This window comes from Pimephales promelas, chromosome 10 (assembly GCF_988280905.1).
Source record: "Pimephales promelas chromosome 10, fPimPro1.hap1.1, whole genome shotgun sequence".
Lineage (NCBI taxonomy): Eukaryota > Metazoa > Chordata > Actinopteri > Cypriniformes > Leuciscidae > Pimephales > Pimephales promelas.
This window is the reverse complement of record NC_142778.1, coordinates 16,822,600-16,846,459: the sequence shown is the minus strand read 5'-3', so window position 1 is coordinate 16,846,459 and position 23,860 is coordinate 16,822,600. Positions and strand designations below refer to the sequence as shown.

The window sequence follows — 23,860 nt, the reverse complement described above, 5'->3', positions numbered from 1 at the left end:
GTCTGCAGGTTCGTCGTCGTCTTTATCAACTCGCTCGCTCTGGCTTGAATATGTAAGGCTTGATGGACAAGTCTTCTGTTGTTGACATTTTATTAACGTGTGAATACCCTATCGTATATAATCGTATATCTCTAATCAAACTACAATAATGGCCGAACGTGGGGAGTTGAACTGACCGTGAACACATCGACCTGGAGAGCGGTATGCTTTGAAACGGGTCGCTCACAGATGCACATCAGGAAAGGGGTAGAAAAGGGGCTTGTGGAGCTATAATAATGAGGAATTCAGACCCAAGCATTGCAGTTATGTTTTATATAGACCACAACGATATGATTTATATGTAAAAATGAATGATTTAAAAGCATGATATGTACCCTTTAAAGCTCATAAAAGCTGGAAATTCAAAGGCAGAAATACCAATGTAAGAAAATGTTACAGTCAGCATATAGCTTTATTTATTTTTTCCTATTCTTCCCATGATTGCTTTTTTAGTGTTTCTCTCTGGATGTAATATAATGATGTAGCACTTTGGAGCAAATATTGCCCCCAGTAATCCAAAACTAGAAGCTAAAATGGCAAATATCTCCACAGCCACGGCATATTTCCCTGGTGAGCTCACATATGCTGGAACAAACGCAATCCACACAGCACAGAAGATCAACATGCTGAAGGTAATAAATTTAGCTTCATTAAAGTTATCTGGAAGATTCCTTGCTAGAAAAGCTAACAGAAAGCTTATTGCGGCCAACAGTCCAATGTATCCCAGCAGAATGGCAAACCCAGTCACTGAGCCAATAGCACATTCATACACTATTTTAGATCTGATATACATGATGTTTTTATGGGGTGTTGGAGAGGCAGTTGAGAGCCAGATTGCACATATCACAACTTGGACTGCAGTAAGGATGACCACAGTGCCTCTTTGTTGAGCTGCTCCAAACCATTTCATGGCACTTTTACCCTCAGGTCGAGATGACTTGAACACAGCTATTACCACCATAGTCTTGACCAGGATGCTGGAGACGCACAGGACAAAACTAATACCAAACATGGCATGTCTTAATTGACACGTCCACAATTGTGGCCGGCCAATGAACAGCAACACACACAGGAAACACAGTTTGAGTGACAACAGCAGGAGGAAGCTGAGCTCTGAATTGTTGGCACGTACTACAGGAGTGTTACGATGATGAGTAAATATAACCATCACAATAGCACAGAAGTAGGAGCCAAGCAGAGATGCAGTGGTCAGTGAGATACCCAGAGGATCCTCATAGGAGAGAAACTCAACATCTTTGGGGATACAGCGATTATTTTCTGGGCTGGACCAGAAATCATTTGGACACACTGTACATTCATTAGAATCTGTGAGAAATGTATAAAGAAAAATATGTGTGTAACATTTGTAGAGTTCTGCACAAAACATACATTTTTCTTTTTGAATATCACTCATCACCTGATGTATTGGAAATCTCTCCATCTCCGCATGGCAGGCAGTCAAAACAGCAGACAGGAAGACCCTTCCTTGTGGCTCGTCTGGTTCCTGGGGGGCAACTTTCACTGCACACAGACCGTGGGGGCTGAAAGAAACATCGTCTGTTATCACTCATGGGTTTGTATGTTTCTGACTATCTTTAATGCATAATAAATAGCTAGGCCTTTTCATTCATTTGTTCTAATTTGTCTTATCATAGCTTTGTGCAGCATTAAGACTACACATCTGCAAAAAGGATAGCATTAAGTTAAAATGGTAGTTACTTTTTTTGTCTCAAAGTTCCAGTATATTGCATTTTCATCCAGTGTTAGCACGTTCCCTGTTGCCGCCCCTTCATCTACCACACCTACTGTGCGAACAAAAATCGACCCATCAGAACTTGGGTGCCAGTTCATCACATCATATATGGCCAAAGCATCTCCATTCTCATCAAATGACACGTGATCCCCAAAGCCTGTGGTGAAGTTCACTTTCTGTATGTAGTGAACCAGCTGTACAGGTTATAAAAACAAATATTGCTCAAATATTTCTGTCTTTTTTCCATTTAGCACAGTAAGCTGTGTGCCCTATTCCAGTGGGTTTTACCTGCCATGGCTGTAGGTTGGTTATGTCAGCACAGCTGTTCTTACTGAATGGTCCTCTCCCCTCTTCACACTGGATCAGGTCATGAAGAGCATGTGCTAGAGCATACACTGCCTTATACACATTATAAGAGGCCCTTAGCTCTGATACATCATTATATTCATTAACTGTGCTGTTCAGATCTTCATGGACTGTACACACTTTTTCTCCATCTTTGCTTCCATTCTCAAATTTGCATTTAAACATGTTCTCCCAGAAGATTCTCACCATATTATTTCTTGGATCACTGTCAGGGTGAAGGCATATTAGAAATTCATGAAGTCCCTTAATCTCTCCACGACGGATGGCAATGCCCAGCGTGCCTCCAATAAGGGGTACAAAACGTGGAAGGTGGAGGACAGGTGAGATGCTCCAAGCCTCACTTGCAATCCACTGCCTGCCTGTCACATTTTGCAGTAATAACTCATCCATCAGGGGTAACAGATCAGTTGAAAATGCCACCACTACTTTGGCTGTAGAGGCCTTAATCACTGCCACTATGCGCTGAATGTCCCTGTGATTATCATAAGGCACTATTTCAGAAAAAGCCACACAACCTCCAAACCGCTGCATTTCCTGGTGGAAGGCCTGAGCAGCGTAGATGCCATAGTCATCATCACTATAGAGGACACCAACCCAGGTCCATCCAAAATATTTTAAGATCTGTACCATAGCTCGCACCTGGAAAGCATCACTGGGGATTGTTCTGAAGAAAGAGGGGTACTTTTTTCTGTCACTCAAACAGGAGCAGGTGGCGTAGTAGCTAATCTAATTAGGAAAGACAGAAAGGCAGCAGAATGGTTAGGGTGGCTAGAAGACAAAGAGTAATTTCATTAATATGCTCTCATTATTATTATATTAATATCATATCTTACCATAGGAAAACGAAACAGACCCAATACACTAGAAACTGCAATAGAGTGAGTTGACCCAGGATCCCCAACAATAGCTATTACTGGCGGTGAGCCAGTGCAATTGAGGTTTGAAAATGTCTCCTCTGTCCCACTAATAAGAGTTGTAGCAGCCCTGAATGCTACTACAAGTTTCAAACAGTTGTCATAAAGATGGTAACCAAGAGTGATGTTAGGCAGTAATTTTGGATTCTTGTTTATCTCATCTATAGCGAAAACCATGGTCTGTGCCTGCTGGAAACTTGACATATAAAATCTAGAAATAAACACAGATATTTTCAGTGACAATGTCAAAAATCATTGGTTTTACACACTCAATCACAATATGAAATAATCTGCATTTATCTAGAGAGTTATTAAAAGTTTATTTTAACACTATACACATTCTATTAAGTAACTGATTTTGGTTTTGTAATGGATATTGCATGTAATCAAATAAAAACATGCAAAATAATGATATTTTTCCTGTTATTGTCATTTCATTTTGGTCTTTCACAATCTTCAATCTGTATAATTTCTCATCCTTTGCTTTCCACACTCACTCCTCACACTTGGGCTGTTCTGGCTTCATTCTGAAACTCAGTTCTGGGAAGACTTTGAGGTGCTGAACCTCAAACAGGCCTCCGATGATGAAGTCTCCATCCTGGTACATCCCATTCAACTTGAAGTGTCCCTGGCTTAGACAGAAGTCTGAGTTGAAAGCAGGAGGGATAAATGTAAAGGACAGATACAGGCATAAGTTTAGAGTGATCAGCATCTCTCTTACTTGTTCTCTGTATAAGTCACATCACCCTATCCATTCCTTAATTTATTATTGTTCTCTTTTTTTCTTTAGAACAGGTGGTCACATTGAGCTTCCTGGGAATTAATACGTCATTGTGTGTTACTTAATGTTATTAAAATATCATTGATGAATGCCAGTGCAGGATGGAACATTTTTGTATTAGCTTTTCTGTTGTCAAAACACACACACACACACACACACACACACACACAATGAACATTTCCCGTAACTCTAATACACAATACAATTCATTGCATGATTGATTCAAGTACATTTGGGACCTTTTCTTATAGATTTTACAGTAGATACATCAGAAATTAGTAGTTTATAGCTTTATAAGCTGTTTAACAAATGGGCTGTTCAAATAAACAACTGGATTTGCATATTCGGTATATTTAATCATTTTCAGATAAGATTAATGGGGTTAATTGATTCTGGGTTTGAAGACCTGAGCTGGTGCGAGTCAGCCATTGGTTTTGTAGCTTCTGTTTCTTCTGATATGTTACACAGGATATCATGTAGGTGGCAGTCATGCATTGGACACCATTTTGTACTTGTTGTGGTTATTATAAGAGCTTTGCATACTCCCTAATCCCTTTTCAGCAGTGCAAATTGACAAACAACTGAAACACATACATATTTGTATTGACATATAGCACCTTTGCTAACAATGCACATTGGAATAAATAATATAATATATTTATTATGTATTAATATCAATGTTGTGTCACCCTTGTTAATAGTTAATAGTTACATGCATATGATATTTGTGAAGAACATAATTTTAATTCAGATTGACAGAGAAACCCAAAACAAAATCATCAAATTCAATCATAAAATTCAAACACAGCAAAAACAACCTAATAAATCTGTTACCTGTTAAACACACCAAAGGTATAAATTGATATAATTTCCTAAATGTTAAATAAACTTGTACAAGCAGGAGAGGGAGACTTGGTACAGGATCTTGCAGCAGATAATAATTTATGTGGTCACCATGTAAAACTATTTCTTTTGGGTTGGTCTTTCCATGATGGCTTTTTTAGTGTTTCTTTCTGGATGTAAAACAATAATGTAGCACTTTGGGGCAAATATGGCCACCAGTAATCCTAAACTGGAAGCTAAAATGGCAAATATCTCCACAGCTACTGCATATTTCCCTGGAGAGCTCACATATGCTGGAATAAATGCAATCCACACAGCACAGAAGATCAACATACTGAAAGTGATGAACTTTGCTTCATTAAAATTATCTGGAAGCTTCCTTGCCATGAAGGCTAATATGAAACTTATTGCTGCAAGGATGCCAATGTATCCCAGCAGTAGAGAAAAACCAGCCACTGAGCCAATAGCACATTCATATACTATTTTAGAGCGAATATAATGACTGTTTTTATGGGGTGTTGGGGATGCTGTGGATAACCAGACTGTACATATTAGTACCTGTGTAGAAATTAAGGCCAACACTGTCCCTCTTTGCTGTGCTGAACCAAACCACTTTATGGCAGATTTCCCCTCTGGTTGAGATGACTTAAACACAGCTATTACCACCATAGTCTTAACAAGGATAGTGGAGATACACAGGACAAAGCTTATGCCAAACACAGCATGTCTTAACTGACATGTCCACAACTGCGGCCGGCCAATGAACAGTAGCACACACAAAAAACACAGTTTGAGTGACACCAGGAGCAGGAAGCTGAGCTCTGAATTGTTGGCGCGTACTATGGGAGTATTTCGGTGATGTGCAAAGATGACCATCACAAGAGCACAGAAACTTGTGCCTAAAAGGGCGGCTGTTGTCAGAGAAATTCCCAGCGGATCTTCATAAGATAGAAATTCCACTTCTTTGGGTATACAATTATCATTTTCTGGACTTGACCAAAACTCATCTGGACACCTGAAACATTCAGGTGAATCTGTGAAAGAAAGAAAGAAAGAAAGAAAGAAAGAAAGAAAGAACAAGAGCAACATATAGGGAAATGTATCGCTAATATAACATCTATATATATTTCATTTGTAGACATGAATCTACTCACCTGTTGTATTAGAAATTTCTCCATCTCCGCATGGCAGACAGTCAAAACAGCAGACAGGAAAGCCCTTCCTCCTGACTCGTCTTGTTCCTGGGGGGCAGCTCTCACTGCACACAGACCGTGGTGGCTGAAAGAGACATCATCTGTTACAACTCATAGGTTTTTATGTTTGTGACTATCTCTAATGCATAATAAATAGCTTGGCCTTTTCATTTAGCAGGGGTATCATTACTTTCAAATTTATGGGTATTTGCATGTACTTAATAAATATATGTATGAATATTTTTTTATCATATTCATGTATATTTGTCAGTGTATAGAGTTGATCCAGTAATCCAGCTTGAAAACCACTAATTTACTCATTTTTTGCTACTCATCAGTCAATTAAATGTAACTGATTTTTGTTAAACGTTCAGATATCTTCATCAAGAGTTAAAGTAACATGCTATATGCTAATTGCCTTTTTTGTCTCAAAGTTCCAATATAATGCATCGTCATCCAGTTTGAGCATCTTCCCTGTTGTCACCCCTTCATTTACCACACCGACTGTGCGGACAATGATCGACCCGTCAGACCTCGGGTGCCAGTTCATCACATCATAGATGGCCAGAGCATCTCCATTCTCATTAAATGACACATGATCTCCAAAGGCTGTAGTGAAGTTCACTTTCCCTAGGTAGTGAACTAGCTGTACAGTTTGTAGACAGGACAGTGTCATTCGAAATATAAATATATTACTTATATTATATCTATGCACTATTTATTTGAGTCGTACCTGCCAAGGTTTCAGGTTGGATATGTCAGCACAGCTGTTCTTACTGAATGGTCCTCTGCCCTCCTCACACTGCATCAGGTCATGAAGAGCATGTGCTAGAGCATAAACTGCCTTATACACATTATATGAGGCCCTCAGCTCTGATACATCAGTGAATGCTGTATCTGTGTTGCTCAAATCCTCTTGTCCTGAACATTTTTTTTCCCCTTGTTCTTGCTCTTGAGCTATATTTTTGCCTCCAAACTTGCACTCAAACATGTTCTCCCAGAAAATTTTTATTGTACTGTTTTTTGGATTATTGTCAGGACGGAGACCTTTTAGAAAGTCATGAAGTCCCTGAATCTGTCCACGACGGATAGCGATGCCCAGTGTGCCCCCCAGTAGGGACAAATATTGTGGAGTTTGTAGGACAGGCGTTGTTGTCCAAGCCTCACTTGCAATCCACTGCTTGCCTGTGACATTTTGCATCAACAACTCATCCATCAGGGATGACAGATCAGTTGAGAATGCTACAACTACCCTGGCTGTAGAGGTCTGAATAACCTCTACAATTCGTTGAATATCCCTAAGGTTGTTATCATAAGGCAGAATCTCAGAGAAGGCCACACAACCCCCAAACCAGTGCATTTCCTGCTGAAATGACTGAGCAGCGTAGATGCCGTAGTCATCATCACTGTAGAGGAGACCAACCCAGGTCCATCCAAAATGCTTCAAGATCTGTACCATAGCTCGCACCTGGAAAGCATCACTGGGGATTGTTCTGAAGAAAGAGGGGTACTTTTTTCTGTCACTCAAACAGGAGCAGGTAGCGTAATAGCTAACCTAATACAAAGCAGGAGAAACAAAGACAAAGGTCATTTTAATTTTTAAACATAAAAAGCAAGGAAATGAGAACAATATATAAAGTGTTTTTTTACCAAGAGTTATTTGGAAGCAAATATATTTTATGGAGAAATAAAAAACCTTCATATCTTACCATAGGAACTCGAAACAGTCCCAGCACACTGGAAATTGCTATAGATTGAGTTGAACCTGGATCCCCCACAATCCCAATCACTGGGGGAGGGCCAGTACAGTTGAGGTCTGAGAAGAACTCCTCTGTACCACTAACCAGGGATATTGCAGCCCGGAATGCCACTCCAAGCCTTAAACAGTTGTCATAGATCTGATAACCAAGTGTGATGTTAGGCAGCAGATTGTTATTATTTATCTCATTTATGGCAAAAAGCATGGTCAGTGCCTGCTGGAAACTTGCCATATAGAATCTGGAAAAAATCAAAATGAATTGTATAACTAAGTAGAAATGTATGTAGTCTACTGTATATTTGAAATTGATTGATATTAAGAGATTGATAATAACATATACTGTATCATACAATTACAAATACATTTCCTTTTCCCCCCCTTTCTTCTGTTAGTTTGATAAACAGTAATTGGTTTGCAATTTCAAGTGGAATAGCTATACTGAAGTCACAATGAACAGATCATTTAGAAAAATAGTGTGAGAAGAAGTCACAGTAGCTGCGTTCATTCTATTGTCATCCTTTTCTTTAAATCTCATTTTACTTTTCTTTTACACCCGTTGTTCAGCATAGCTGTTCTCATCCTGCACAGTCCAAACTCACTCCTCACAGTGGGGAACTTCCGGCTCAGTTCTGAAGTTAAGTTCTGGGAAAACTTTGAGGTGCTGAACCTCAAACAGGCCTCCAATGATAAAGTCTCCATTCTGGTACATCCCATTCAATTTGAAGCGTTTCTGGAGCTGACAGGAATCTGAGATGAAAGCAGCAGAAATATAGTAAAAGGACAGATACAGGCAGATGTTTAGAGTGAGCCACATCTCTCTCCTTCTTTCTTTTTTTATGGCCAACTCAACTACTGAATTCACTGCATGACCCAGTGTGATATTCTTTTATAGAGAAGGAGGTGTCACTTGAGAAATGAGGACATCCTTCTGGGTAACTCTAACTTGTCATTTTCAAATCCTGAGTGGAAAGCAGCTTAAAAAATATATTAAATAAAATCAGAATCAGTTTTTTAACATTTCTGTTCTTGCGTTTCTCGTTAAACATTAACGTTCCAAAAACAGATTGATTGGAAAAAATACTGGTCGACTACTATTGAAAAAAACTGATGACCTCAGTGGTGAAAGAATGTACTTTAGGCATGAAAATGCTCTACGCTGACTTGCATTACAGGCAGTGCAATTTTATTCATATGAAGTTTATGCAAATCTGGGTTAGTAGGAGCAACATTTGCTCAGTACTTAAAATACACTCATGGTGTGTTCACACTGAACGCGAAAAGAGCGTCAAATATGCAACTATCGCGTCTAGTTAGACGCTTGACCATCTTGAACCCATTCGCACATCCGCCTCACTCACGAATAAAAAACAACAACAACAACACAATTTCTTTCTGGCATACGTTTCCGTCATGTCTGAAATAAAAGATATTGATGCTCTGTACTTGTTGTGGATCGAAGTCCCAAATATGGAGGAAAGCCAAACGCCGACGTGTCTAGGTTCACAGCACCAGAGGATGGACACAAACTAATGGCTTTCCGTCTCAGCTGCGGAGCGCCTTTCCATCTGTCTCATGTCAGGGACAGTTTCAGAAAATAACGTCAACACCAATAAATATACAGCATATATCATTTATCAACTGAAATATTATGTTTTACTAGAGAGAGGATGTGCGGCACAACCCTTCAAACTGACAGGTGTATTGCCCCTCATAAAAATAAGCCCCGCCCCTTTTTACCCCTCCCAACCACTTCCGGTCTGTCTACCTGGACCGTGGGAAAATTCCCACGGTCTCCCCTCCTCTTTCCGCCCACCACCACCCCTCACTACCACCCACACTTCTGGAGAGGTCACGTGATCGTGGGAATTTTCCCACGATACGGAACCCCTCACCACCACCACCCCACTTCTGGAGAGGTCATGTGATCGTGGGAAAATTATCCCACGGACCACATCTGATGATGTACTTTTACACAATTACACATTGTTTAAAAGTATTAAAATACACGTATCTTTAGTGTTCAAACACTTTCAAACGTTTAGACATAAAAATAAATAATTAATACATTTTCAAATATAATTCAATAATTAACATTATCAAAATGTGTATTAAAACGCTTGATAAACTTATAGTTGAGCCACTGTAGTCACATGGAATAATTAAACATTTTCTTTATTGACTTTCTGGGCCGTCAAGTGTCATTCCCTTAAGAGCCTATATGGTAGTGATTCGGCTCTCAAATTTAATAAAAAATATCTTCATTTGTGCTTCGAAGACGAACGAAGGTCTTACGGGGTTGGTACAGCATGGGGGTGAGTAAATAATGACTTAATTTTCATTTTTGGGTGAACTAACCCTTTAACATGGTCCGTAGCAGTCTGTATATTTCGCGTTTGTTAATCCACTTGTTAATCCAAGTCTCCTCAGTCTTTTCAAGCCAATCCATAATGTGGTAAAAACTATAAATCCAATATCTCACTCTGTGAAAACCAAATCGTGGGTGCTCCGCCGTATATTCCATGTAAATCTTATATCCACAGCAATCAGTCAAATGAAATATATATTTCCCGTTTGTTAATCCACTTGTTAATCCAAGTCTCCTTTAAGAAAAGAGAAGCTCTGTGAAAACCAAATCTTGGGTGCTCCGCCGTATTCCGTGTAAATCTTATATCGTTATCCACACAGGTCAATCAAATGAAAAATATATTCCATATATGTTCCGTGAAGCTTCGTGAAGAAAACGCGATAATCACAATCATCGCCATTTTCGCGGAGCTAGAGTTAAATCCATCAGCTTCATTAAAGGCATCTCTCAGAGACTTTGGAGGTCAGAGAGTTTTAAACAGACGCGCGTCTCCTGCCGCCATGTGGGTAGGGCTTGCGTGTGCGTACGTACGTGCGCATGTGTGATGCGTGAAGCTATTTATCATGTACTGTACTGTGCATGCGCGACGCGTGGGAACTATCTCTCGTTTTCACAACGCCTCAATACCTAGCGTGGGTGGGATCTAGGTGTGGGAGGGACTAGGGGTGGAGTTTGTGTCCAGTCACTGTGAGCCATCCCAAAACGTCATTCTAGCTTTTGGATTGTAAGAGTGCGGTTGTGCTTCGTCGGTCTCCCTGGAATTACATTTACACAACTTTGAACTGTTGGAATTACTAACTTTTTAACAAGCTTTTGGAATTAAAATCTCTAAAGTTTGATATACCCATGGAAACGGATTAATGCCATGGGATAACTATCAGATCCTGTCGGATATATCTTTGGATTAATCTTTAAACAGGATAATTTTTGTTCTTTCGCCGACCTCCTCACAAGGACTTTTGGAATTATCTAAAGTTTTGGATATATACCTTTTGGATAAAGTGTTGCTGTTGGATACCTTTTGGATAACCTTTGCTGCTGGATATATATTTGCTGATGGATCTTTAAAACTGGATAAATCTATGGAGATGGATCTTTAAACAGGATCATTTTGTTCTTCTTTCAACAACAAAACAGAATGTAAAAACGTAAGTCAGTTTTTATGCTTTTACGTTTTGATATGCTTTAATAATTGTTTGATGTAATTTTAATTTAAGATTGATGCTGTTTTAATACGCATTTATAACGTTAATTATTGAATTATATTTTTTAATTTATTATTAATTATTTATTTTTATGTTTAAACATTTGAAAGTGTTTGAACACTAAAGATACGTGTATTTTAATACTTTTAAACAATGTGTAATTGTGTAAAAGTACATCATCAGATGTGGTCCGTGGGATAATTTTCCCACGATCACATGACCTCTCCAGAAGTGGTGTGGTGGTGGTGAGGGGTTCCGTATCGTGGGAAAATTCCCATGATCACGTGACCTCTCCGGAAGTGTGGGTGGTGGTGTATCGAATTAATTTTGAGCCAATAAAAATGAACGTAACTTTTCAAGAAACGAATGAAAATATAAATTGAAACTGAATAAAATATCTTTGAAACTGAAAAAGAATGAACCGCAAGCATTTTTTTTTACTTTGTTTTTAATACACTACATGTTTTGCTAACTATTCCTCATATTTCGTTTACTGATCTACACTTACAAATGCGCTTCCAGAGTTTTCATTTACGCTTCTGAAGTTTTCGTTTACACTCCCTGAGTTTGCGTTCGCTGTTCTGACACAAATCTCTCGTGGGGGCGGGGCTAGTAGAAGTGTATTCTTATTGGCTACTGAGTTTTTGATTGACAGCTTCTTGACCTGGAAGTGAAGACGTCAGTGAGTGTTGTGTTTACACGTTTGGATGTGAGCGTCTGTAAGCGTAGCTTTCTATTTCATTTAGGTGATATTAAGTTTATTTCTTTATTTATTTACTGCTACACTATATTGTTGATATGATTTCTTATAGAAGGAATAGTACAGACAAATGATATAATTTGTCATCGTCGATATCAGAATACTGGATAGCATAGGCTACTCGTGGTAAGTCTGATTGTTTTTATTTTTTTTATTAATTAATACTAAACTAATACTAATTATAATACAGTTCTTGCTTTTTCAGGTGGAGAGGCATATTAGAGCTCAGTGAGAGCCCATAACATTATACAGCAGTGTTGTCTTGATTTAATTGGTAAGTTGTTAGCCCAATCATTACATGTCTTGTTTATCTAACGTTACATACGGTTACAGTCTTCGATTAGATCATATTTGCTTCAATTAGATCATATTTCCCCTCTGCCACCCCAAACAACATTGTGCTAGAGTACTGTACAGTATCTGTAGCCTACAGTACAAAATGTACTGTATCAGACAATGACCGATGCCATTGGACCAGAGCCCTGTCAATCACTGCCCGGTTCAACTTTGGCAATGTAAAGCCAATTGCTGATTAATTTGTGATGCAGAGTTTTTAAAAGAAGAGAGAGAGTACTTGACCATTTTCCACGTCTCCATTCATAATATGTTAACACTCATTTGTTCCCAAGTATAACCCTGGGCGCAATATTTATTCTGCAAAAGGCAACAAAATGCTTTTTCTGTATCCATATTTTAGTAATAATTATGTTTAAAAAAAAACAACATTTTGGAGAAAAATGTTGAATTTTTAATAGTCTTTAATAATTTATATATATATATATATATATATATATATATATCCAAATTCAAAACCTAATACATGCAAGTAATTATGACTGAAAAAATCCAGCAACTAGGGAGTAGACGCTACACAGCCATGGATAAATGTTTATTGGGCTATAGAGCCATCTACTGGGTATACAATAGTATTACAGATGATAAATGGTGTGTGAGTCAGGTAAACATTTGGTACTGTAAAATCCCTTAAAACATTTATATAATTTGTTTGAAATAATTATTTTAAGTCTGCAAATGGTTACTGCATGTGGGAGTTCAAAGCAGTTTGTATTGTTAGATTATAATATATTTCCTTTCTCATTTTCCAGGGATTTGAGCAACTTTTCCACAAACAAAATTCTGATGCTGACACAGAGGATGGAGTGATAATACCAGAGATCAGCTGTCTCCATCAGACAATAATGTTACTTTGTTCAGACATATCACCTTTGAATTACTGGGATCCTTATCTTCAGACACCTGTTGTATTTTATTTTAATATTATAAAATAGCAAATATTTTAATTTCTTTGGAGCTCTAGATTAAAACAAACACAGTACACAAGAGGTTGCAGTTTATTCTTATTAGTCTCTGCTGATCATGGATTAGCATACCAACAGCATATGAATGGAATAGTTCATCCAAAAATAAAATTCTCACTTATTTTACTCATCCTCATGCTGTCCCAGATGCATTTTACTTTCTTTCTACAGATAAATACGAATTAAGATTTTAAGGAAAGTAATCCATCTCTGCAAGCCCTAAAGATGCTTTAAAAACCACACACAGTGAATCAATCAATACTGAAGTGAAACAATAGAATAAAAAAAAAAATACTAATAATGTAAACTGTTTTAACTATTAAAAATCATTTCCGACCAACTGCCATACATGGGTACAATCCACTTGTGTTATGTGGACTCACAGAGATGTATTATTTCATTAAAAATCTTTGTGAGATTATACATTTTATTATCTATATTATGAGAATACTGTGCATTACATGTATAGTATGCAGTTAATGTTTTGTGGATTCTGGTCTTTCCTGTCATAACTGCATCCAAGACTTTCACTTTGGTACTTGTGTATATGCTGTAGTGACAATAAAGAATGAATAAATTTATTAGATTTTTTTATTTAAATTCATTTAACTGATTTTATAAGTCATAATTGAACCTGTTGATGATTGTTCAAATATATTTACCATTTTAAAGGTTAGAAAATAATATTAACAAAATGAAATAAATAAAATTATCAGCATGATTAAAAAAATACCAACAAAAATATTCTTTGTGTGAAATATGTAATGAAATGCCCTTTGAGGTCTGTATCATCTGACAGCAACCCACGATTGTAATTTTCATATAGTTTAAATTCCTCTTATTTAAGTGATCATACATGATCATTTGATGGTGTAAATGCATATGGTAACAATGAGAAATTTGATGGCCATGGTTGCCAACCTTGATTACCTGGTTGAAGTGAAACTTTCTTGACTGCTGAATATATCACACACGTATACTAGTAGGCTATTCTCTTTATATTGTAATAGCACAACCTATTCAGAGCCTAACATGCAAACGAATCATCAAGAATAAACAAATATTCTCCTAAAACATTGGACAAAATATTTTAAGTAGTCACATACAGTGGGCGTACTTTGATGTACAATTACACCTGAATAGACTGATCTCTTGTGAACCTAAAAGCTTCTGTTGACAAAGTAATCGCAGCAGAAGGTAAATACAGATAAAATTAAAAAACAAACATAACTTAATATTACTAAAATTAAATAGAAAGCTGCGCTTACAGACGCTCACATCCACACGTGTAAACACAACTCTGACGTCTTCACTTCCAGGTCAAGAAGCTGTCAATCAAAAGCTCAGTAGCCAATGAGAATACACTTCTACTAGCCCCGCCCCCACGAGAGATTTGTGTCAGAACAGCGAACGCAAACTCAGGGAGTGTAAACGAAAACTTCAGAAGCGTAAATGAAAACTCTGGAAGCGCATTTGTAAGTGTAGATCAGTAAACGAAATATGAGGAATAGTTAGCAAAACATGTAGTCTATTAAAAACAAAGTCAAAAAAATTGCTTGCGGTTCATTCTTTTTCAGTTACAAAGATATTTTATTCAGTTTCAATTTATATTTTTATTCGTTTCTTGAAAAGTTACGTTCATTTTTATTGGCTCAAAATTAATTCCATAGTGGTGAGGGGTGGTGGTGGGCGGAAAGAGGAGGGGAGACCGTGGGAATTTTCCCACGGTCCAGGTAGACAGACCGGAAGTGGTTGGGAGCAGTGTTGGGTGTAACGCGTTACAAAGTAACGCGTTACAGTAATAATATTACTTTTTTCAGTAACTGGTAGTGTAAGGCATTACTTGTCTGAAAATGGTAATATTATTACAGTTATCCCGAGCTAGTTACTTGCGTTACATTTGCCAGTAGCACATCACACACAAGGCACACAACACAGAGAACAGAAGGGCGTGAATGGAACAGTGATTGGTCTGGGTTTGGCACGAGGTATCATTTACCATCACCGATTGGTCGACACACCCGGCAGCCAGCAGCAGAGCGGCACCCTCAAAGACAGATGAGGAAAAATGGAAGCGTCAACAACGGCAAGCTCTTTTTCAGAGGAAGGTTCCCAGCAACAGAAAGCTAGTTTCGACGGGTGGAGATTCAGTCATTATTTTGAATATGTTCAACGGAAGGAAAATAACTTGACGGTGAAGTGCACACTCTGCCCGGGCAGAAAACTGCTCTCCACCGCTTGTAACTCTACCTCCAACTTGAAAAAGCACCTGCAGCGACAGCACGGACACATCAAGCTCGTTGCGAAGCGACAGTGACATGAACGAGCAGCCCCACAAGCAGCAAAAACTTTCATTTGAACATACAGTACTACCAACATCAAAATCCGAGCTAAATAAGCTTGTTGCCTCGTACGTAGTAGAAGAAATGTTACCTCTTTCTACCGTCGAATCGCTGTCTTTTAGAAAGATAATTAGCAAAATACCGATAGCAGGGACAGACCAGCCGTTTTCTGACAGGAAAACCTTCGCAATGTATTTAGATAAATGTTACGCCATGATGGAAAGTGAGCTGAAGAAAACGTTTGAGTGCACTGAGTATGTGTCAACGACCGCTGACATCTGGACTTGTCACAACAAAAGCTACATAGGCATGACTGCCCATTGGATTGATCCAAGCAACTTCCATCGTGAAAAAGCAGCCCTTGCCTGCAAACGAATCAAAGGACGACACACATATGACATTGTGGCCACTGAAATTGACCAGGTTCACTCATCTTATGGACTGTCAGAGAAGGTCACAGCAACAGTCACAGACAATGGATCGATTTTGTCAAGGCTTTCAGGTCAGTTGAATAATAGTTTACTTACTTGTACTTATTTGCAAATGTATAGTTAATAAATTGTTTAACCCCTTTAACTGTCACCCCCCCCCCCCCTTTTCACATAGACAAAAAAATCACTACAAACTTTGAATATTAAATATTCTTGTTGCAAATTGATAAATTACTGATCCTCTGTAATTTATTTAAAAAAAATATTTTTAAAAAATATGAAAACTAGAGATTGTGAGCTTTCAAATGATATATAGTTTGTCAATATTACTTTAGGTTTAGGTTTTCTGACAGTGACAGTTAAGGGTTGATTGCATTAATCAAGAAGACACATGATAAGATTACATTTGAATTGAATAGGCCACACATTATATATTTTTTTTCTTCTTGCACTTCTCACATTCAGGGAGTATGAGCCCAAGCCAGCAGCAGCAGCATCCGATTCAGAGGACGAGGGATCAGGGGAGGAGGATGAAGAAGTGTCATTTACCGATGTACAAGAAGTGCTCTCCACGGAACAAGAAGACCCAGGACACTTTACTCTCCCCCCTCACTTAAGATGTGCCTCGCACACACTTAATTTGATATCAACTGTTGCTATTGAAAAATGGTTGACAGTGACAAACAAAACAATTTACAGAAGTGCCACTGCAAAGTGCTCTGCCCTCTGGAATAAGGCCAGCCGGTCTACAGTAGCTGCAGAGCTAGTGGAAAGCCTTTGTGGAAAAAAGCTCGTGGTGCCTACAGTGACGAGATGGAACTCTTTCCACAATGCAGTTGCACGAATAACTGAGATATCCAGACCACAATTGACAACTCTTTGCAGTCGGTTAGGTGTACGAGCCTTTTCCGAGCGAGAGTACAAATTCCTTGTAGAGTATTGCACAGTCACAAAACCGCTTACAAAAGCTTTGGACCGTTTACAAGGTGAGATAAAGTATAGGTTAATGTAAACCTGTGGCTTCTTGCCTTTCCTTTTTTTGAATGTTAAACATTTGAATCAAACAAGTAATTCATTCATTGATTCACATTCATTCATTCCAGGAGAAAATGATTGTGGCAATCTATTACCGACACTGGCGTCTCTGATGTCAAAGACCTTGGCACTGCGTCCCGGCCTCTCCGAGATGATGGCAAATCTGCCCGATGTCATAGTGCAGGTAGGCTGTGAGTGTGTATTTAAGACTTACTAACTGTAACTTTGTGTGATATGAGAAAAGCCTGTCATATGCACAATTGCACATCCCTCCACTATCACAGATGCTTTCATTATCACAGTCTTCTAAATTTCACACTAAAATTGGCTCTTAGAGAATGTAAGAATTGTTTACTGGTACTTTCTGAAGACCTGGTATAGACCATTTCACAAGATGTAAACAACACTGGTCCAGAAGCACTTCCTGTTTCAGTTTTTTAACGCTACATAAAAGCTGGAATAAAAATACTACCAACAGAACATGTAAAACTGAATCAAAAAGTTAAATAACATCATTAAGATGTTTTCTTTACATGTGAAATAAAGAAAACAGTTACAAACTGAAACAGGAAGTGCTTCTGGACCAGTGTTGTTTACATCTTGTGAAATGGTCTATAGTCAATGTGCTTGTTGCATCATTTACATGTCAACTCCTTCCACAGGAAGGTATGTTTTTCCTCTTTAAGAGAAATATCTAATTTTAGAAATCTCTTTCTTACAGGCCATCAAAACCCGCTTTGCTTCTGTTTTGGACAGTAGGGAGGGTCTCCTAGCTGCTGTCACTCTCCCGAAGTTCAAGATGAGGTGGTTGAGGGAAGAGACCAGGAGAGAGGCCCTAAAGACTCTGCTGATAACAGAGTGCCGTGCTTCACCCCTGGCTGCCCCCCACAATGAGGAGCACGAGGTCAGGCCTCCACAGATTAGTCCAGCATCCAGCAGTAGTGAGGATGACTTTTTTGTGTTTGAGGAAGAGCAGGATTCAGGATCTTTTGGCCCAGACAGGGAGGTGATGGAGTACCTGAAGTCTGGGTCAGAGATGGGGGTCCTAGACAACTTCCCCAGAATTAATAACTTATCTTTAAAATACAATACAGCACCAGCATCCAGTGCTCCAGTGGAGAGGCTATTCAGCCTGGGAAGTCTTGTTCTCCAAGGAGGAACAGGTTAGGAGACAAGCGCTTTGAGAGACTCCTCCTTATGAGGTATAACCACTACTTTGACAAATAAGCTGACCCACTCAGAAGCTCATATTTTGCACCAGAAAAATGCATTACAGTAAATGCCAACTGTATTTTTCCTTTTATTTACTTTGAGTCTTCTGTATCTGCTTTAACTCATTTCAACAACCTACCTCTCCTCTGCACTGTGTTTTACTTTTTAACAATTTACCTCTCCTCTACACAGTGCTGGTAAGGCCAGTCTTTTTTATTTATGGATATATTTTTTTGAGGAAGTTAAAAAAAATTTGTTTGTACGTACTTGTTAATCGACAATCAAATTGATTTTTGCACTAGATGGTTTTTGTTAAACATTGAGGAAGTTAATATATTCTTGTACTTGTTATAAATTGACAATCAAATTGATCGTTTGCACTAGACAGTGTTTGTTAAACATTGAGGAAGTTAATATATGTTTTGACTTGTTATAAATTGACAATCAAATTTATTGATTGTTTGCACCAGATGGTGTTTGTTAAACATTGAGGAAGTTAATACTTGTACTTGATTGCACAAGTACAGTTGTTTGTAGTTATTTGTGCTAGACAGTGCCAGTCTGTTGTTGGCATAATAAAGACCCTACAGATCACTCCTCCTTTGTATGTTCTCCCTCCATCTGATGCATTCTCAGGCAATTATAGAGTAATTAAGAAAAAAAAATAACTAGTAATATAACTAGTAATATAACTAGTTACTTTCTCCAGTGAGTAATAAAGTAAAGTAAGGCATTACTATTTTTGAGAGTAATATGTAATATATTTCTTTTTTGAGTAACTAGCCCCAACACTGGTTGGGAGGGGTAAAAAGGGACAGGGCTTATTTTTATGAGGGGCAATAAACCTGTCAGTTTGATGGGTTGTGCCGCACATCCTCTCTCTTTTACTGTTGTGCTTTCTTATGCCAACAACAGCTGATCTATCTTGTCGTCGTTTGAAGACTGGGATGGAATGTGCTGTGTAGTCGCGTTGCTGCCAGATAAATTCTGAATAGCTTCTCAGGCATGAAATAAGTGAATTTTCTTGCTTTCGGATAGAAGTTTGCTTAGAAAAAGTCTGTATTTAGGATCGAGAAATAAAACAGCCACAAACCCTAACAAAACAAAAATATATTGCAGTATATTGGAAAATACCATGTGATAGATTAGGCAATATATTCCCATATATAGGATTTAATATTTATATTGTCCAATATATTGCAATATATGCATAGTCCATATTAGGGGTGTCAAAATTAATCGTTTCTACGGTGCATCGCGATGCAGACGAGGACGATTCGGTATCGGTTCAGTAATAGCCCATAACCGGTTATAATGTACTGACGCTTTTCTGACGTCAGCACCGCGTGTTGCGTGCATGCGGCAATACAATGGCAGAGGGTGGCGAAACGACAGAGCGTGCATTAAAAAATGCTCCAACCACTTTAAAAGCCGACATTTGGGCACATTTCGGCTTTTATCAACAACACGGTAAGCCCGACCTTGACAAGACACACGCTGTGTGAAAATCATGTCAGGCAAAAATAAAATATGCAGGGGGTAATACCACCAACATGAGAAACCACGGCAGTCGTTTTCACCCCGAGCTGCAAAAGCCTGCCAGTGCCATTGTGGATCCAGCTCAGCCAAAAATAAATCAACTTATATCAACGTTGCCGCCCAACTCAGTGAGAGGGCAGAGAATTACTAGAGCAGTGGCATCTTTTATTGCAAAGGATATACGGCCCTTTTCTGTAGTGGAAAACCCTGGGTTTCGCCACCTGTTAAAAACACTGGAGCCGCGATATAAGCTCCCCTCTCGCAGCCACTTTTCAGAAAAGATTATTCCGGAACTCTACCTCGAAACCAAAGCCCAGGTTATGGCGTCAATGAGCCAAGCTCATCGAGTTGCAATAACATGTGATTCCTGGACATCGGTCGCGACAGAGTGACAATAACGGCACATTACATTAGCGATGCTGGAAGATTTTGTCTCATGTGCTGCAAACGAGAGCCGTTTATGAGTCTCACACGGGTGCTCATCTGGCAGAGCTACTGTCTCATGTCGTGGATAAATGGCAGATATCACATAAGGATGTAGTGCTTGTAACAGATAATGCGTCAAACATGATCGCTGCGGCATAATTCGGAACATTCCCTCACGTAAAATGCTTTGCGCATACGCTGAATCTGGCATCCCAGCGCGCGCTTAAAGTGGACGCGCTCTCCAGGCTTTTGGGCAGAATCCGACGAATATCAACATTCTTTCATCGTAGCACCACAGCGAGCCATTGTCTGAAAGTGAAACAGCAATGTCTTGGCCTGAAAAATCATAAACTGATAACTGATGTTGCAACAAGGTGGAACAGCGCATACGACATGGTCGAGAGGTTCCTGGAACAACAACCTGCAATTTGTGCCACCTTGCTGTCACCAGAAGTCAGAAAAGGAGAAACAGATCTGTGCACTCTTACTGAAACAGATGTGACAAATGCAGAGGATGCTGTGAGGGCATTAAAGCCAATGAAGGATGCAACAACACTGATGTCAGAAGAGCGCAATCCGACAGTTTCCCTCATTACTCCTCTACATGCGCAACTTCTGCAGAATATGTCCGACACCGACGGAGACTCGCACATGATCCATGAGATCAAGAATGCAATCCGAACAGATCTCTTGAAGAGGTACAACAGTGAGTCACAGAAGAGGATCCTTCATACAGCCTCTGCCCTGGATCCCCGATTTAAGGGAATGCCTTTTCTCACAGAAGAGGAGAGATCGGAGGTATACAGAGCACTGACAGAGGAGGCTGCATCCTTGGAGGTAATTCTATCATGTTTCTTGTACAAAAGGCTATATAAAATTAAAACAAACTTAAATGCTCATAATATTAATATTAGGTAAAATTTGTTAAAATGTTAAGTAATTTAAATTTATTTATTATTTTTATTTATTTTTATTAAAACAGAAAGTTATAATCCTCATATATATATATGTGAGCTATTGTATTGGCTGACTGCACTGCCAATGTCCTAGTTTAATTGTATTTTAAAATATGTTGTTCAAACACAGAGGACACCTAGAATGACAGAAGTGGATGAAGCACCTGAGGGAACAGGAGAAGAAACTTCCATGGAGGACAGGCCCTCTGCTGGGCCCTCTCCCAAACGAAAGGCCTCATCGCTGCTTGTGAGTTTGCTGGGACAATCTTTCACTGACACTGAAGGGACAGTAGAACCCAAGACCCCCGATGTCCTTGCTAAGGAGGAAATGGAGGCATACTGTAAAGCTCCATCTCTGCCTCTTACTGAGGACCCTTTGAACTGGTGGTGTGTCCATGAGGTCATGTTTCCTCTCCTCTCTCGGCTTTCAAAGCGATACTTGTGTATCCCAGGCACAAGCGTGTCTGCGGAGCGAGTTTTCTCCACAGCAGGAGATGTGGTCACTGCTAAACGAAGCACTCTTAAACCAGAGCATGTGGACCAGTTAGTGTTCTTAAAGAAAAATTTACAAATTCCCACATGCTGAGCAGTTTTTGATGTTTCAGGAAGTTCCTGTGCCCAGAGCTGTTATTTTGTTTTCTTTTATTTTTTGTATTAAAAAACAATGCTGAAGTGCAGATTTAGTTTTTTGTATATTGAATATATTCAAGTAGGTTTGACCTCTTGTTTATTTTGGTTTGTAATTTAATTTCATGTTTATACATTTGTCAACATTTAAACGTTTTACAAGTACACTGCACTATATAAGTATTCAAGTACACTCCCTGCATTATGCACTTTTAGTACTTACTTTTGTGTGTTCTAATCTAATTCTGCTGTTGTCTTCTGTGCCCAGACTTCAGTTTTATTTGATGTTTGATACATTCAAGAAGCGTGTTTTCAGGTAAAAATTAAAAGTTCAGTTCATATATCTGACTGCTTGTATTTATTGACAAAATTGTATACATGTGAAGCAAAATTGAAAAATAAGGATGCAGTGCATCGTCAATGCATCGTGATGCATCGAGATAATCGAATTGAATCGAATCGAAGACTTGATAATCGTAATCGAACCGAACCGTGAGACCAGTGTAGATTCACACTAGTCCATATATGTATATATATATATATATATTGATACATATATTGCAACCAAGACCAAAAAGGCACTATATTTTTTAGTAGTTTGTCTTTTTAAAGTTTGTCTTTATATGCTATGATATACTGCAATATATGTGCTATATATATATATATATATATATATACACATACACACACACACACACACACACACATACATACATACATGCATGCATGCATACATAGGCTATATACAGAGGTGGGCTGTCAGGGCCATCACGGCCTTCTCTGTTGGCCCTGTCAAAATATAATATAATATAAATAATATAAAAATATATAAAATAATATTAAATTTTTATATATATATATATATATTTTTTTTAAAATTATTTTTATTTATTTATTTTTTTTCATTTTTACGATTATCCCAGCAAACAATTTTAGGTTCTGGGAACGTTAGTTTTTGGTTCCCAGAACATTCCCTATTGGTTCCCCAGGAAAGTTTTCTTAACGTAAATAGAACATTCCCTTAAGGTTATGGGATTGTTCTGGGAACGTTCCTTTTTAGGAGAACCTAAAAAATACAGAATGTTCTCCTTAGGTTATAAAATTAAACCTAGAAATTACCTACAGGGAACATTCCCAGAACGTTCTTATTTGGTTCCCAAAAAAATAACCAAATAGGAACCATACAGGAACGTTAGGGGAACGTTAGGGGAACATTCTGTGTTTGCTGGGATATTTCCTGAAAGAATATGTTTACTTTGTTGACGCTGAGCTGGATTTTTCATATGGTCATCTAAACGCATCACAGCTCTGTGGACCAGCACTAGTAGAATAGCTAGCCTTCCGTTGAAGCTGCCATTTCCAATTTGATTTTAACTTTGACTGACGTGTCTCATTAGCCAATCAAAATTTGATGCGCAGTGACAGAATGCCCTAGGGGGCAGCGATGTGTATCGGCGCTAGCCCCAGCTGATGTCATCAGCCGTTTGAAAATTCGGCGGGTTTGCAATGTCAGTAAATGTCAGCTTTATGCCCTCATGCTTGATCGCGGCCATTCCAGTGTCCACCACATCAGTTGAGCGATCTTTCTCCGCTCTCAAGCGCATCAAAAGGTAGGCCTATTTAAGGAATACAACTGGACAAACACAACTCTCTGCACGACTCTCTCATATTGCCATAGGAGCTGCTCATTTATCCTAAGCAGGACGCACAACTGCATGAGGTCATTGAACGTTTCATCAGAAATGATCGGAGGATGTATTTATGAGTGTTAGGCCGGTGACACACTGGCTGCGTGGCGCGAGCGTGGCGTTTCTGTTGCGTGTCAGCTGCATCGCGTTTTCTGCATGTCTTTGCACACCAGAAACGTGTCTGATGCGGCGCTGCTGCTAGGTGACTTCATAGGTGACTAGGCTACTTCATGTTAAGCATAAATATACAGCCTACTGATAAAGACACTGTCAGCACTATTGACAGAATGCTTTGTTCTGTATCGAC

The 23,860-nt window shown here is 38.8% G+C and overlaps 2 protein-coding genes and 1 long non-coding RNA gene across 4 annotated transcripts; 1 reads left to right on the top strand and 2 right to left on the bottom strand.

The window, feature by feature from the left end:
- Positions 1–451: 451 nt before the first annotated feature.
- On the bottom strand, positions 452–3,784 carry LOC120486018 (extracellular calcium-sensing receptor-like). The gene is made up of 6 exons (XM_039681855.2): positions 3,570–3,784; positions 2,992–3,283; positions 2,081–2,884; positions 1,759–1,986; positions 1,457–1,580; positions 452–1,365 (listed from the first exon to the last, which is right to left on the bottom strand). Exons 1-6 carry the CDS (start codon positions 3,782–3,784, stop codon positions 452–454), a joined length of 2,577 nt encoding a protein of 858 aa, XP_039537789.2.
- Positions 3,785–4,816: 1,032 nt separating this feature from the next.
- LOC120486053 (extracellular calcium-sensing receptor-like) lies at positions 4,817–8,462 on the bottom strand. The gene is made up of 6 exons (XM_039681898.2): positions 8,248–8,462; positions 7,599–7,887; positions 6,623–7,444; positions 6,308–6,535; positions 5,851–5,974; positions 4,817–5,730 (listed from the first exon to the last, which is right to left on the bottom strand). Exons 1-6 carry the CDS (start codon positions 8,460–8,462, stop codon positions 4,817–4,819), a joined length of 2,592 nt encoding a protein of 863 aa, XP_039537832.2.
- A 3,066-nt stretch (positions 8,463–11,528) lies between these two features.
- LOC148977370 (uncharacterized) lies at positions 11,529–13,878 on the top strand. Of its 2 annotated transcripts, none has more exons than XR_016169894.1 (3): positions 11,529–12,104; positions 12,169–12,252; positions 13,085–13,878. It is a non-coding gene; the product is annotated as an uncharacterized LOC148977370 (long non-coding RNA). The 2 variants fall into 2 exon arrangements; XR_016169893.1 differs by having other exon boundaries at positions 11,530–12,104; positions 12,184–12,252.
- Positions 13,879–23,860: the final 9,982 nt, after the last annotated feature.